At 34.6% G+C, this 16,016-nt stretch overlaps 2 protein-coding genes across 4 annotated transcripts; both read left to right on the top strand.

Annotated features, from left to right (window-relative positions):
- Positions 1-1,442: 1,442 nt before the first annotated feature.
- LOC140783693 (uncharacterized) lies at positions 1,443-7,370 on the top strand. 2 transcript variants are annotated; one of them, XM_073130665.1, is made up of 7 exons: positions 1,443-1,923; positions 2,389-2,453; positions 3,053-3,096; positions 3,264-4,435; positions 6,255-6,347; positions 6,475-6,536; positions 7,057-7,370. In XM_073130665.1, exons 1-7 carry the CDS (start codon positions 1,570-1,572, stop codon positions 7,160-7,162), a joined length of 1,896 nt encoding a protein of 631 aa, XP_072986766.1. In that variant the 5' UTR covers positions 1,443-1,569; the 3' UTR covers positions 7,163-7,370. The 2 variants fall into 2 exon arrangements, with proteins under 2 accessions (XP_072986766.1, XP_072986767.1); XM_073130666.1 differs by having other exon boundaries at positions 1,486-1,923; positions 3,273-4,435.
- A 3,882-nt stretch (positions 7,371-11,252) lies between these two features.
- LOC140783266 (uncharacterized) lies at positions 11,253-14,914 on the top strand. Of its 2 annotated transcripts, none has more exons than XM_073130084.1 (6): positions 11,253-11,392; positions 12,052-12,211; positions 12,328-12,996; positions 13,533-13,956; positions 14,160-14,241; positions 14,459-14,914. In XM_073130084.1, exons 1-6 carry the CDS (start codon positions 11,363-11,365, stop codon positions 14,663-14,665), a joined length of 1,572 nt encoding a protein of 523 aa, XP_072986185.1. In that variant the 5' UTR covers positions 11,253-11,362; the 3' UTR covers positions 14,666-14,914. The 2 variants fall into 2 exon arrangements, with proteins under 2 accessions (XP_072986185.1, XP_072986186.1); XM_073130085.1 differs by lacking the exon at positions 11,253-11,392 and adding an exon at positions 11,753-11,926.
- The last annotated feature ends 1,102 nt before the right edge of the window (positions 14,915-16,016 follow it).

Consider the following 16,016-nt stretch of genomic DNA (forward strand, 5'->3'; position numbering starts at 1 on the left):
GTATTTTAAAAAAAAAACTCGCTGACTCTCAAATTTTTGCATGGAATTGTACTCGACTCAATTGGCAGTTGACCGGAGACTAGCAAATTTTTCTCATCTTCTTCCCCCCCCCCCCTAATTAAACACCTTTGTGCTATAAGCAAGAGGTCAAAATTAATATCTTGGGGCAGGAATGCCAAAATATTTGTTCGCTAAAAAGGTAAAAAAATAGAAGGGATAATTACATTAGACTCATTAGCCTTGCTAATTATCAATATTGAGGAGGTGTACGTAAAAATAAGTAATAGTTTAAAAAAATATTAATGTAATTATCCTAAATAATAATGCAGTAGACATGGTAGCTATATTTGTTGTCATATCTACAACTTTGTTAGCCTTTTCATAATAAGCACGGTTAATATCACACAAGTTGGGATTAAAAACGATGTTTTTTTCCTTTGAATTTAGAATCAGGTACAGATAGCGAACATAATTATTATATCCGCTAAATATAATCTTGGACACCAATTGAATTTAAATACGTTCGTATTTATATTCTAAATTTCTAGAAAATCTGTGAGTAATGACTGATATATGTACGGCACAAGCAATATTTCCATATGAAAACTGCAGTTGAGATTCTTTTAATACTTCAAACAATATAATACACAAATATTCATTCAATTTTTTTTTATTAAGACGGATGGGAAAATCTTGACATTCGACAAAACTGAAATATGAAATCAGATTAATTTGACCCGTTTTGACCCCTACATATAAAATTCATAAGAATTGGGAAGACAAGTTTTAAGCATGTTTTTATTTCTAAATTAATGATAGTGATATTTAATTTTCTATTGAGATGAGAGAAATCTGAACCACTTTTTTTTTCTTGAAACCAGAGCTAATAATGCAACATAATCAATAGAGGTTTATTCCGAGCATGTTATTAGATATGCATCGATCGTGCACATCTGATAATTTAGATTGTACTCGAAATGGAATACACAAAACTACAAATTTGAGAACTAAAATTATTGAATACATACGATCGATGCATTAGACATATTTTGAACAACACATCTAGATTATGGCTAGAGTCACCCAATTCACAATTCTTGATCACTATGCAAAGTAGTGGTTAGTATTTTCTTATGTGGTTAATAGATTGCATATGTTGGGTAATCTCCAATATATATTTTATTTATTTTATTAATGAAACTGAGTCAATAGACTTTTTGTGGAAACAAAAAAAAGGGATTTTAAGTGCAACATGAATTGCTTGTGAGAACGGTAGCTAAATCAACAGGCCAACAACGCCGCAATTCATATAAGCCTCGTCGAGCATTAGATTTCAGGTGTATCCACATCGGATCCGTTAACTAGGTCCAAACCCACATCACACAGCTTAATCGATATAGAATTTGGATCCGAATCCGCTAAATCTGGCTCCGAACAAGACTGGTTCGGGTTCAGCGGGCGAGATTCCAGAAGCTTCGCTGCCGCACGAATTACCATGCTCGCATAGTCGATCGTATCCCCTTCAAAAGCCATCGCCTTCTTGTTCATAAACCCTAGACCTCTCTGCTCATGCTCGAAGCCACCGAGCGCATTAATACATCTTCCTCGATCCGCTTCGTTCCTCGTCAAGTAATGTTGGAATCCCACAGCGTTGCGGCCATGGAGGAGGGCAAGGAGAGAAGGAAGGATAAGGAGAGCAAGAAGGAGATGAAGAAGGAGAAGAAGAGCAGGAAGAGGTTGTCGGACACCATAGAGGAGGTTAAAGAGGAACCGGAAATACTAGCTTTGGATCGGGCCAATGGTGGAGCTGTGGTTGGAAAAGGGAAGGGGAGAGAGACGCTTCTTCAAGCAATTGCGGCCTTCCTCAAGAGCAATGGGTTCTCTAAGACTCTTACTGCATTCCAGTCTGAAGCCCAGATTGAGGTGTCGATATAGTTCTTGATCTGATCCTGTTCCCCAATCCAATAAAAAAAATCGGATTTTTTAGTAGATACATCGATCATTGCAGCTGAGAAGTTACATGACAATACATATAAATATATATAGGAGGGTTTATGACTGATGATTATATTCAATTTTATAGATAACTCTGGGAGTATATAACACCATTTAGATGCATAGATAACTCCTTGGGTAAAACTAGCTCGATTTAGCCTTTCATTATTATCTACATGAGTGCTGATTCTAAATGGTAAAGTTTTGTAACAATTTATTCAAGCTGATGAGAACAACATTCAGTAACATCTTTTTATTGGAAATGCTTAGCTTTTCGCATGCTCGCTCAAATATATTCAAAAAATATAATTTGATCCTATTATGGATATTTGAATTAGTTTCCTCATATATTTGTATATACATACCTAGATGAAAGATATTGTTTTGGTGCAGGTTGATGGTCGGGTGTCATCGTTTCTTAAGTTAGAAGATCTATTTTCCAGGTTCTTAGATACAAGGTATTATAGGGCATATCTTTCATTGTAATATTTTGAATATTGCCAACCTTTTGGAAAATTAATCTCAAGAATCTATGTAGAGTTAAGTTGTTGATAACTGAACTCTGCCGGCTCTGTTTTCACATGCCTATTAATGATTTTACCAATATCGATTTGTAAAATAGTAAAATACTTAAAGGTGCATGAGATACTTAATGTATTTTATTTGTATAGCTTATATTATCTATAGCAGCAGGAAATTTTGACGTAGAGCACTGAAGCCGCTTGTAATGCTCGATTATTTGTGGTTCCTTTTGGGCTCTTTATCATTGTCTTCCTTTGACCATACCAGCATCAGACCTGCTTTAGTCAACTAAAACTTGTCTTTACTTTTATTATTTTATCAATTTCATGATTTTACTTTCTTTTCAAATATAATGGTTGGTTTATTCTTGACTTTTAATTTAAAGTTTGAATCAGATGACCAAACTGATGGTTCATGAAGTTGATTGGGAATCTCCTAATTATTGGCTCTATTAAACCGCAACTTGCTAAATTTTACTTCCAAGTTCTTTACTCCCTGTAAACTGATGCTCTTAGCTTGTTTCTAAAATTTGCAGCAACTGTCTTCCAATAGCTAGTATTGATTGCCAAAAGCAACAAGGTATTTCCTTTTTCTTCTCTGTTATTCCTGACAGTGTTGTCCTGATTCTTATCTACATTTTCTGACAATGTTCGTCTTAGCTAGCAACTAATTACTTAGAGTTTACATCTAGCCTTGCTCTCCTTGCTTCTTTTTTGTTCTAGCTGTAAGGGTGATTTCACATGCAGATATTGCAGATTCTGGAAAAGTTGCCATTTCACGAGAAGCTGAAGGGGAGAATATAAATGATGCCTCCACACAGACACACAAGAAAAAGAAAAGGAGAAACAATGAAGCTGATAATGAAACAAAGAATGACACGAGTAAAAGTTCCACTAACCACATCTCTGAGGATGAGTTGGAAAAATCCAAGGCTTCGGGTGACAACACCGACTCTAAGAAGTTAAAAGCAGTTGAATTTTCACATGGTGAAACCGAAAAGAAGAAGGAAAAAAAACATAAATCAGCTTCTAACTCATTGTCAGAAAATTCTGTACATACTCAACAAGTAGTTAATTGTGGAGGAGTGGGGAATGTTGATCAAGTAACTTTGTTGCCGAAGCTCCAGGAAAATGATAAAAAAAAGAAAAGTAAGAAACACAAAATTGTTGTTGATCCTTGTAATGAGGCCAATGAACCTGGCGATTGTGGAAAACTTAAAGAGATTGTTGATGATACAGTAGATGAAGTGAAGTCACTTGTAAACAACTCGTTGGAGTCAATTGCAGACCATAAACATGGTAAGAAAAAGAAAAAGTTGACTGAGAACATTGAGGAAACAGAAACGCACAAGGATGTGAGGAGCAAAAAAAGTTGCGATTTGAAATTTAATGATAATGCGTTGGACAACAATGATTCAACAAATAGAGAGAAGAAAAAGAAGAAAGTAAAATCGTCCTCTGAGAACTCAAGCGCACTGATCTCAGATAAGAGAGATGCAGGAGCTTCTCCTAATGATAAGGGAGAGGAAAATGTCCCTGTCGTGGATAATGTTGTTGATATTGTTGAGAAGAAAATTCCCAAGAAGAGGAAAAGGTTTCCTTCCGAAGAAAATGGATCCCAAGTGTACAATGATGTTGCAGGCAAGGATTCAAATGTCCAATATGAAGGTGCTGAAAATAACAAGGAAGCAGGAGCAATCCCTGAAGCTGACAAGTTAATACATGAAAATAAGCATAAAAAGAGGAAAGTAGAGGAAAGTGATGAAAGCAATAAAACACCTGCCAAAGACAGTTCTGGAGCAAATTATGTGAGCAAGGAATTAGCAGGACACAAACTGGAAAATGGACATCTTGAAAATAATGGAAAGGAAGGAAACACATCGTTGAAGGCATGCGGAAAAGGAAAGAATTCGTCTGAGGTATTTATGTCCTCTGGATGGTGTTTTTTTTTATTTTTTGTATGTTTGTCATGTGTAGACTGCATCTCTAGTTGTACATTATCTCAACTGGCATCATGCAATAGAGTATATTTGCATACTACTGTTGGAATGATGTATTTCAGGTGAAGTGATCTAAAGAACTAATATCTGCATGTTGAGATGGCTAGGAGCTATATGTTCCTTATGATTAACAGAAACTTTTTTGCTTAAGTTAGCAGTCCTCTTCCAATATTAGCAGGAATGCTGAATATTCTGATAGTTTTTATTGCAAATGGTTAAATCAACTAGATGGTTAAATTAGTAATAGGTTGCTGGGTATTGCCGTCTACAATCAAAAGGAGTAATAATTTCAATATCCATGGCCAAACTGAATGTATTGTTCATTCTTGGTTCCTAATGTTTTTGCCCCTTCCGGATATTGTCAGTTCTCTTAATAATCGAGCTATGATGTCAATTTGTCATTCAAACAGTGCAATTTTCTATCAGTTGGTACAGTCAGTGTTTAGATTATATTGTAATCTACCACTTTTGGATAACAGAATATAAACTAGTATCATTGATAAGGCATGAACCTTCTTGGCGATTGAGAGGCAGGGTTTGCTCGTCATCTAGAAATTTGTTCCTTATCATGGATCTTTAAGGGTCCTTTTAGAAGGACATCAAACTCTTGATTCTCAAGTTTTTCGCATGCTAAGTAGACATGATCATCGGGCGGGTCGGGTCGGGTTCGGGCCGGGTTTTTCGGGCTAACTGGGTTTAAGTATTTGTTCACAGTCCGACCCACCAATCACTCGGGCCGGGCTAGAATAGTCTAGCCCGTTACCGCCCGTCGGCCCGTGAAAGATCGAGCTAGCTGGTCGGGCCGGGCCGGCTCGACCCACCAATCACTCGGCCCAACCCATATTTTAGATATTTTTAGATTTTTTTTTAACTATTAGCTTATTTTTTAAAAAAAATATTTATGTTCCTCCATTTAAAAAATAAATTAAAAAATTTTAAAGATGTGCTTAAAATAATGCAAAATGGTACAATACCAAAATTTTTTACTGTAGCAATATTAAATTACTGTAGTAGACAGGCAAAGTCTGTAATAGACGGGCAGGCCTAGTTGCGGGCCAAACGGATGTGCTTTCGGGCCGGGTTGGGCGGGCAAAGTGCTGGCCCGTGCTGCCCATGGGTAGTTCGGGCTTGGGCCAAGCCGGGCCGGGCACGGTTGGGCTGAGCCGTTTGATCATGTCTAATGCTAAGTAATATTAGCTTAGATTGTCCATTCATCTACTCTAGAAATGGCATGGGGCATAAGGACGATTTTCACCAAAATACAGTCAAAAAATGTTATTTGGTTTAACTATCACTTGTCATTCTATTTTGACTCTCAGTGCACTTGTAGACACATTTAATGTTCATATGTTAGGTCATCCATGTCTGGATTGCCTCAAGATAGGGTAGTTCACATCATGATTCCTGGTCACTTCCAACCGTTCCATGAGGTAATGCTGTTCCAGACTTTGTTTTGGTTGGTCTTACAATTTATTTACCTCATTTCTTCTGTTGACTGTTTTGAGTTTGAGTCCTTGAAGCAGCACAATCATGCCTCAGCCAATTACATGCATGTGAATCATCTCTCTATTGTTTGTGCCATTCTTAATTAAATGACATCTATTCACCGGAAAAAAATGTCCCTTTCTTTGAAAAGCAAATCTGAATTGCATATTTTCGTCCCGATTCATATTATTTTAAAGCCTGAAACATCACATTTGAAAGAGATCACATCATTGCTTTTCTATTATTCATGCAGCCAAAGACGACAATTAATGCATTTCAAAGGGTGAAGGTAGAGGAGGTTAAATTTGCTGATGAGAAACTTCAAGATAATTCATATTGGGCTAAGGTACTTCATCTGTCATCTATTTGTCTAATTTTGTGATCCAAGTTTAATTTGTAATCTTTCTGTTCCTTGTATGTTTGGCTGCAACTAAAACATTGTTCCTTTTGTCATCTTTGCAATCATCTCTCAGGGTGGTGCAGACAGTGGATATGGTGCAAAAGCACAAGGAATTCTTGGCCAAGTCAGAGGAAGGTATGATATTCGTGGGGGAAATTAGTTAAGGTGGAGGGTAAAGGGTTGGAATTGAATCAGCGCTCTTTTGATTCATGTGAAACATTATTTAAGGTTTTTATTAGAAGTCTGCAAATATGTGGAACCATGCAAGTATTGTTGGTTCTACAATATCAGTAGGTAGTGAAGCTTTTTTAGGTGCAATGTATTTTGAAAATACTGCATCTCCGGGCATCACATATAATTTGAACAAGAACCGCATTAGGAAACCAGGAACAAGGAAAACCAACAACCTCGTAGACCAAACCGACCTTATCTTCTCAACAGAAGGTTTGAAAACTGTTTTTTTATTTTTTTATTTTGGGTGATTGTCAAATTAATATATTATGTTTTCTGAACTCATATGATATTCTATGCTCCAATTGATACAGCCTTCAAACACATCAACAAATCAAATGGCCCCTTGTTTCAAAATTTTCAGCAGATGGGTATGCTTTGCAATGTGAACATGATGCTAATGTATTTCTTAATGGTACTTCAGGGACTTTAGACACGAGAAGACCAAGAAGAAGCGTGGAACTTACAGGGGTGGACAAATTGATTTACAATCACATTCAGTTAAGTTCAATTACTCAGACGAAGAGTGACTGGCGGAAATTATATTTGCTGAGTGCTGTTCACCATCTTCTGCAGTAACTTGCGAGAGAAATTGCCTATTTTGTAATGCTTTTTTTTCCCCGGGGAAATTGCCATTTTGTAATGCTTGTACTCGGGCAGTCCAATTTTGCATCGGATTGTATTTGAACTATCATTTGTTAAGACTAACTTGAAATTAAAACCCTACAGTCTACTGAATACTGGTCGTAGCCTATGCTGATGTTTCTTTTCCTCTCTTTGTGAGATTTAATATCTGATTGGATATGTGGAGTTTATGTTAAAAAACATTAATTTCTTTGATCACCAAATCAAGCAGATTAGCTTATCTATCAGTTCTCAAATTTGATATTAGCTGTTATTTTCTCTAGTCTCTCTACCTATCTTTCATTTCACCTTGAAGTTATCCAATGATGCAAACAAACGATCTCAAACCTTCCAAGGTGGTATTGTAAGCTGAGCCAAACGATGAAACAATTAGTATTCTCAATCAAAATCCCCTGAAGGTGAGGATTCATTTGTAAAGTTTCTCTTTCTCATCCTAACTCCACTAAATATACGATTGTAGAAGAAAGTAGTATAGATCTGGATATTTAATAATCTTAAGTCTATCTATTACACAAAAATATCAAGTTTTCGATCAATTTGCTATTGTTTCCCAACCTGATACTGTTCAACTATACTTTTTAAATATTTATCAATGTATTATATATATTTTTTGCCAAGTAAGCACTCTCATAATTCTTCTTAGGTAAATAACAAAAATCGGTGGATAAAATTGTTTCAGAACAATTTTAGAACAATAAAATGCTTTCACAGAAAAGCAACTCATGTAAACCATCTTGCTACGTAAATTTATGTCTTATAAAGCGATTAATTAGATCGTTTTTTTAAGACATCGATTTACCTAGAAATAATAAATCGGCCAAAAACTATAAAAGTATCTAAATTAGATCATATGAAGTAAGATAGATAGGACCTTTCCTATCCGATGTGACTACCGCATCAGATCAGAGTAGACTTTTGGATTCACTATTAAATCTCCCAAAATTCTTTATTTTTTTTAATCAAATAATTTTTTTTTAAAAAAACTACCTAAATTTTCTTTTGCTTCTTCATTTTGACTTTTGAAGTCTATTCACTTTATTACATTTTACTTTAGCAACCAAACACATACTACCGTCTGACAGATAGAATTAAAATAGAGAAAAAAATGGTGATTTATTATGTGATAAAATTATTTTTGGGTATTTGGCTCAAAAAAATTGGATAAATATTAGATAAAAATATGAGATAAGAATAATATGTAATTGCTAATTAGTATAAGAGTTAAAAATAATCAAATTGATCTTATTGCTATTTTCTTAACATAAATAAATTTTTTCGAGAAAGATGGTAAATATTTATTAAATTAAATATAAATTATTTAATAACTATTATATTATCTTCTCAGACTTAATTTTAAAATTATTGGTTAAAAATATCATCACAAATAAATAAAATCACATAAGAGCATTTCATATCAAAATATTTTCACTATAAATATATTCTAACATATTAGCGAGTACGTTATAGTCCCATTACAATGTGAATACTTGAATACGAATATAAAAAAAATTAGTCATTCTAATATATTACTAAAGTTAGATTAGTTATTTTTCTCTTAGAATAAAAGAGTGATATAATGTTTTTAATTCCAACTAAATCTGGGGATGAAATTAATCAGATAAATGGAGTTTTTTTTTTATCCCAATAATTTTTCAGCTATTTGAGAAAAGAATTTATCACAGATAAACTTTGCTAGGTCTCTTTAAATACTTTGCTAGGTCAACATATCTTAGAATTCCCCTGAAAGCAAAGCAAGCACATAGTGAGATGAAAGATATAAAAAATTATTTGGAGTACGGTGCTCTAGGACGCCCAATTGCTTCATTATGAAACTCAGAAGCTAGAAAGGAGTCTAGTATTACAAATTTATAATACATCCTACACTAGTTGTTATAACATACTTAATGGCTTTATTATTATTATTATTATTATTATTTGAGGGAAAGCTTGTATGCAAGTTCTTGGAGAATGTTGTTAATTACTTCATTGGATTACATTGGATTATATCACATATTAAACATACTAAAAACACTCACTTGGAAAATTATAAAAAGAACATGGTGTGAAGAAGAAAGCATAATCTCGAGCTCATTAACTTATTAACAAGTCTAAAAACTCTAAATTTTTTTAAATTTTATGTTTGAATATTTTTTTATTTAAAAAAAAACTTGACTTAAATGAGTTGATATTTTATATTTGAAATGACAATTATGTCTGTACTTTTTTTTGGTTCGTCCAAATGCATCACCAGTGTATTAATATATCAATCATATACATTATACATTATTCGACGGTTGCGATCGTGCTAATCTTATTTGGAACACAATCACAATAGTCAAATGTGCACATATAGATTAGAATCTGGAAGAGTACAATCTCTCTTTTTTCTCTCTTCCCTTGTACCGAAAATAAAAGCATCAAATAAAATATTAATCTACCTTACATTTACAATTTTCTGCCCAATTTCTATATATAATCATTTTTTTCCCATTTTCGATGAATTATTTTTTTGAAACAGAGAGAGTTAACTACTATATAGTTTCTCATGAGGGACAACTTACTATATACATATAAGTAAGTAGTTGTATGACATTTGAATTTGGCCGTGTTTCTCTGTTCCAACATCCAACTCAAAAGTAATAAGTAATGCTACAATCTTTGCCCTACAATTAATACACAAAAGTACAAAGTCTGCCAGATCTTTGCCTTACATAGCAAGCGAGCCACTAACCCTTTTTAACCCCCTACTACTTACTTCTCTGGGAGGCATAAATAAATCGTACACAATGATGTCAAATTCAAACCCCCCTTGTAGTAATAGTAGTAGTGTTAAGAGTCCACCCAAACTCCCATCATACGTCCATTTCAAAACCAAACAACACACACACACACACACACTAAAACTTTGGAGTAATGATATCCATGCAGCATAAAACTTAGGGTAGTGCGACAAAATTTAAAAAGGGCATAATGGATCCATGCTAGTGTGGCTGAGGGGAAGAGGACAAGTGATGATGGATTTGGTGAAACCCTAGACAATGAAAACGGTAAACCCTAGATGGACTAAAAGTGAATCTAGGGTTTTGTTTAGGCAACCCTTTTTTTATTATTTTTTTTCTTTTCAAGTTTTTATAAGGGTTTGAATCTAGGGTTTTGGTGAGCTTTTTGGCATGGGGTCTAGTGTTAGGATAAGGTCCTTATAGTTACTTATAACACTATATGTTAAGATATAAATTATGTAACAGATAAAATGTTAAAGAGTAATACATATAAATATAAATTAAAGATTTTATAAGGGTATATATGTAATATATATATATGGTGTATGGTTTCGTGTAGGGGAGTATTTTTGGGCCTTGGGAAGCACGTTTGACTGGCCCGAGAGGAATAAATTTTTGAGGGTCCGGACCAACTTTGGATATTCGAACTCGGGAAAAGATCGGCGATGACTTAGGATAAATGGGAAGATATGATAAGACTTTCTTTTCTAACAATTTTTTTTTCCTTTATGGATCGTTTTACATGATTGCCACTGAAAACTTTCAAAATAATTCTAGCTGAAGTTATATTCTTAAAAATATATTATAATTATCCTTAAAATATTTAATTTTTTTTAAATTATAAAAAAAAGCGTTTATGTGCTGTTATTATAAGTGACATATAGTTATTATTTTAGAATTAAAAAAAATAGTTATTCTGTGCTAGAATAGGGTGGATTAAGGATAAGATGGGACTCAAACGGTGGTTTAAGCCATAAGCATCGTTTCAATTATCCAAATCCAACTATTTCTGACCTCACGTGGCTCTACGGCATCATTTCGGAAAGTCCCTGTCGCTTGGCGTACAAAGACAGCAACAACCTCAGCTTCGAATTCTGACACGTACCCCATCATTACGCCCAAAAATAATCGCAACCCCACTATAGATGCTCCCGAGGAATTCCAAAAGATCGCCGATCTCCCCTCCCCCTCCACTGCTCTCTGTCAAACTTTACATAAACCTCAGCAGCTCAGCTCTGAGGTTTCTACTCCCAGTTACTAAAACCTCTCTCTCTCTCTCCCCCTCCCTCCCTCCCTTCTCTATCTATGGAGTATGAGAGGATCCACAAAGTTCAGGTATCAGAACCCACTTATCTTTGTTCATAGATCTCTCATGCTTGTGTTTTTGTTTTTGTTCTTGTGGTAGATATATATTTCTTCCTCTCCTCTCTTTTGGGACTTGGGGGTTTCCTTACTACTCTGTTCTTTTTAATGGGTTGTATCTTGAAATGTATTAGGAATGCTTTTATTTGAAATCCAAATTAGATGAGTTCAATTGCTGCTATAGCTGGTGTTTGATTCGTTTCGGTTTTGTTCAGTGGAGATATAGAGTAAGGTTCAGTACTTAAGCACTGCTATCTCTTGGCCCACATATACTACTGTTGATAGGAACATCTACAGTTTACTTCGCTTGAAATAGGTAGTGGATTTTTTTTTTTGAGGGCTCTTTCCAGATACACAGGGCTTTAAATGCAATTTTTATTTTGGCACACCCAAGAAAGAGGATCTTGGTTTTGAGCTCACTCGTTTTGTGATTTCCTTTTGGTAGTTTTTACAATGGTGACGGAAACAAAGTTTAGATTGTAATCGTCTCCAGAAGTGCTCTCTTTGGTGCGGATGTGATATCTTATTTTCGCCAGTTTGATTCAAAGGAGATCTTCCTTTCCTCGATAATTGTGAAATGATTGAGAGAGAGGTTAAATGAAGTGTTTTTAATTGGTGTACTATGGATGCAGATGGGCGTAATATCTCCTAGTAAGCTCAAGATGAAACTACTAGGATCCCATGGTGTTAGGAAAAAGGAAGGAGCGAGTAATTCCTCGAGAGCATCGCCTTCCAAGCTGGAGGACATGGAGCACTCAAAGAACAGCTTATTAGCTGGTGAACATGATGAAGGTTGTCTGCAAATGTGAAACTTTTGAAACAATGTTTGCTTTGCAATCTAAAGTAAACTTTTAGGAAAAGTTATATGTATAACTACTGTCTAATGATAGCTTTGTTGCGACCAACAGATCGATTGGAAGATTGTAAAGATGCTTCTACTATTAATCTGACTGCAAAATCAGGAGCTTTAAGATCAGAAGCTGATACAAGTCTTAGTAAGGCTGAGAATACTTTCCAGGATGTCTCCTATCAACTTCAACCGATCAGCAGCTTGAGCACAGTACATCCAGTGAGATCTCTCGAAGAAGGTGGCAATGGTTATGATAGTTGCCAAGACAATGGCAGCACCCATAGTTTTGAGTTCCACAGAGAAGAGAGAACAGTGCAACATGCAGTGGTTGGTCCATTTGTTAGGCCAATTCCATCAAAGTGGAATGACGCAGAGAAGTGGTTAGTAAACAGAAATTTGATGCATCCGAATCCGAATGTCTTAAAGAAGGCTGTTCCACAAAATCAAGGGACTCGTCAAGTAACTTCCAACTTGGTGAGGGTTGTTCCGGAATCATTGAGTGGAGAACAAAGGCACCATATATTCACATCATCTGATATTAAAAAGAGTAATTCAACAAATGCCCCCTCTCGAAATTTGATGGATAAATTCTCTTTTGTTCATAATTTCTTGCAATCGAGCTCGGACTCTGCCAACGGGGCAAGTGGACTGACTGAACTATCTTCAATAGCTGGATCTCATAGCAAGAACCTTTCTGGCTCAGGAAGTCCAACTAGTGAGACAACAGGTAATCTCATGGGTCATCTATCTGTATTGAATTCTTCCTACTTTGGCAAATAATTTGTGCAGAAGTATAGCATATTAGGCACTAAAAGAATCTGATGATTTTAGCGATGTAAGTAATTTCAGTGTTGTTACAACTTACAAAAGTGCCATCAATTGTATTGAGACAACTTGGCTGAGGAGTTTATGACAGTTGGGCAGTTGCCAATAAAATTAGTGAAAAAAAGTGCTAGGAAGTTAACAAACGTTGTTTCACTAACATACATTAAAAAACCATGCCAGATTCAACATTTTGTTTCTTTTAAGCCATTGAATCTTACTGTTTTCAACAATTGCAGATAAATTTTGTTTCTCTTTGTTGAGTTCAATTGAGATTGTCTTCCATAAAGAGCTTACATTGCTGAATTTTTAGAAGAAAACTGTGCCATTTGATTGATTTCTTTTTTTCACTCTTTAATATTACTATTTTCCTCTTGATGCTATCTAGCCAATTTGATTAACTTCCAGTAAATTATGCCCTTTCTATCTCTCTGTACTCAGTTTCGATGCGAGATGTGGGAACAGAGATGACTCCAATTGCAAGCCAGGAGCAATCAAGGAGTGATACTCCAATTGCAGCGACAACACCCACTCTAAGCCCACTATCTTCAATGCCATCAACTCCTAAAAGAGGAGCACCGACATCATCTCCTGCAGAAGCCATAGACAATAAAACAGGAAAGAGGAAGAAAGTTGGTTTTGCTGAATCATCTGATAGGGAATTGCAACTTAAAATTAAGAGAGAAATCGCTGCTCTTGGCATGCAATTAGGCAAGGTGAACATTGCTTCCTGGGCCAGTAAAGACGATGCAATGCCTGTCTTGCCATCTTTTAAGACGGTTCATGTGGACCAGCCTGTAAAAAAGGAATACCAAGCTCGCGCAGCAGAGTGGGAGGAATCTCAGAAATCTAAACATGTGACAAGGTAAGTAAATTGTTTCCTATTTAACAATTAAACTTAATATTATGTTTAATAGGTGAGTTGAGTACAGAAAAATGTCCCTTGGAAGGCCAAGTTGACGAAATATGATTGGCCATGTAGCAATATCTAAAGCAACTAAATTGGTATTAAAGTTGCACTTTTGCTACGCATTTAGTGCATCACTAAGCTTGCATTATATTCTTCAGGTTTAAGCATGAAGAGATCAAGATACAAGCATGGGAGAGTCATCAGAAAGCAAAATTGGAAGCCAAAGTGAAGAGAGTTGAGGTATCTTCCTTGCTTTTCATTTTCACATGGTAGACAGTTCCATCCATCTTTAAAGGATTTATTTGATCTAGGTGGTTAGAACCAAATACATTCTAAATAAAGGAAAGCAAAGAATATTTGAGTTCCTGGAATAATCTTTATGAAAATTTCAAATTTACGTTCTCAAGCATTCATCATCAATTGGAGGCATGATATTTTTCCTGTTGATCTACATCAGGCAAAAGCTGAACAAATGAAAGCCCGAGCACAGCAAAAGATGGCAGAAAAGCTCACTCTAACACGCCGGAAGGCAGACGGAAAACAAGCCATTGCGGAAGCCAGAAGAAACCGGCTGGCTGCTAGATTAGCTCGACAGGTCGAACAGATCCGCCGAACCGGCCGTGTACCAACACCACATTTTGGATTCTGTGGTTGGTTTTTTTGATGGTTTGAGTCCACAATGCTTGTATTTGTCTTCAGTGTTTTAGCTCAGTTGAGTATAGTGGTGGTGTTCAAGTGTGATGACACAGACCCTCCTGTGCTTGGTTTGTATATGAAATTGTTATAGATGTATTCAAGCAAGTCATCCTCTATGGTGCTCTTCATGTTGTCCGATTCCTTATGCCCAGAGGTACTAATAGTAATATATTCTGGTCATATAAATTTTGCAATCTATTCGATTGATTCAGCTAAAGGAAGTAAGAAGAGTTTGGACTTGTTAACATTTGGATTAACCTATATATTACCGTCAATATGTTAGCCTCATACCCTTGCATAATACGAAAAAAAATTATTGCAGTGTTTCTTTTGTATTAGTGCTAGTTTACTTTACTCTAATACCTACTTCTTCTTTTTTTCTATTTAATATTTTACATTTATCAATTATTATTTTATCCTTAAATAATACTATTTTAAATTAATTATTATTTTAATTACTTTTTTTCGTTTTTTTTCTTTTCTTTGTCTCACTTATGATAAAAAATATTTTAGTCATTTGACAAAATATATTTACTTTTTATATCATATCAAGTTTAATAATTAATTATATCATTATAGTTTATAATTAAATATTGTAAGAATTTATTAAAATAATTTTACTTAGATCTTGAACTATCGCTATTTTACGCATACACTTTTTAAATTTTTTTATTATTTACATACATCCTTTAAATTAAAAAAATATTTATATATAACTTTTGAACTAAAAAATAAAAGTAACTATATAAACTAAACTAAAAAGTTTTTTTGGATCAAGAGTTATATGTGGGGGTTAACAAAGGGTTTAGAATGTATACAGAAAATAGTTTGTGTAGGTCCGTCCATCATGGGCAAGATTTAATCAAACGTGATCGGAGCCGTTGAATGATAATGAAGGTGCAATGGAATCCCACTACTATTGAGGATTTCTTCCGTGCAATCAGATCAATTCTTTATCAATCAATTTGATGAAGATCTAACGGTTAAGATCTTTAAGGGTATAATAGGAATGAAAGATATTACCGGTTTAGCAGGTAATTTTTTTTAGATATATAATCTTGCACATTATTTTTTAACAATTATATTATCTTAATATTTTATTAAGTAAAAGACATATATATCATTAATTGAGAGTAATGTATATATATTAAAATAAGGGTATTGATGTCTTTTATAATTAACTTGATGAAATTTTAATTACATTTTATCTTTTTAATTATTTTTTATTATTTACATATATCTCCCATTAGTTTAAGATTGATTTAAATTAAATTTTAATAGATAGAGATAGAGAATTATATTTAAATTAAAGTTTATCT

The sequence above is a fragment of the Typha latifolia genome, chromosome 3 (assembly GCF_019914945.1).
Source record: "Typha latifolia isolate L0001 chromosome 3, TyphaL0001v2, whole genome shotgun sequence".
Taxonomy (NCBI): Eukaryota; Viridiplantae; Streptophyta; class Magnoliopsida; order Poales; family Typhaceae; genus Typha; species Typha latifolia.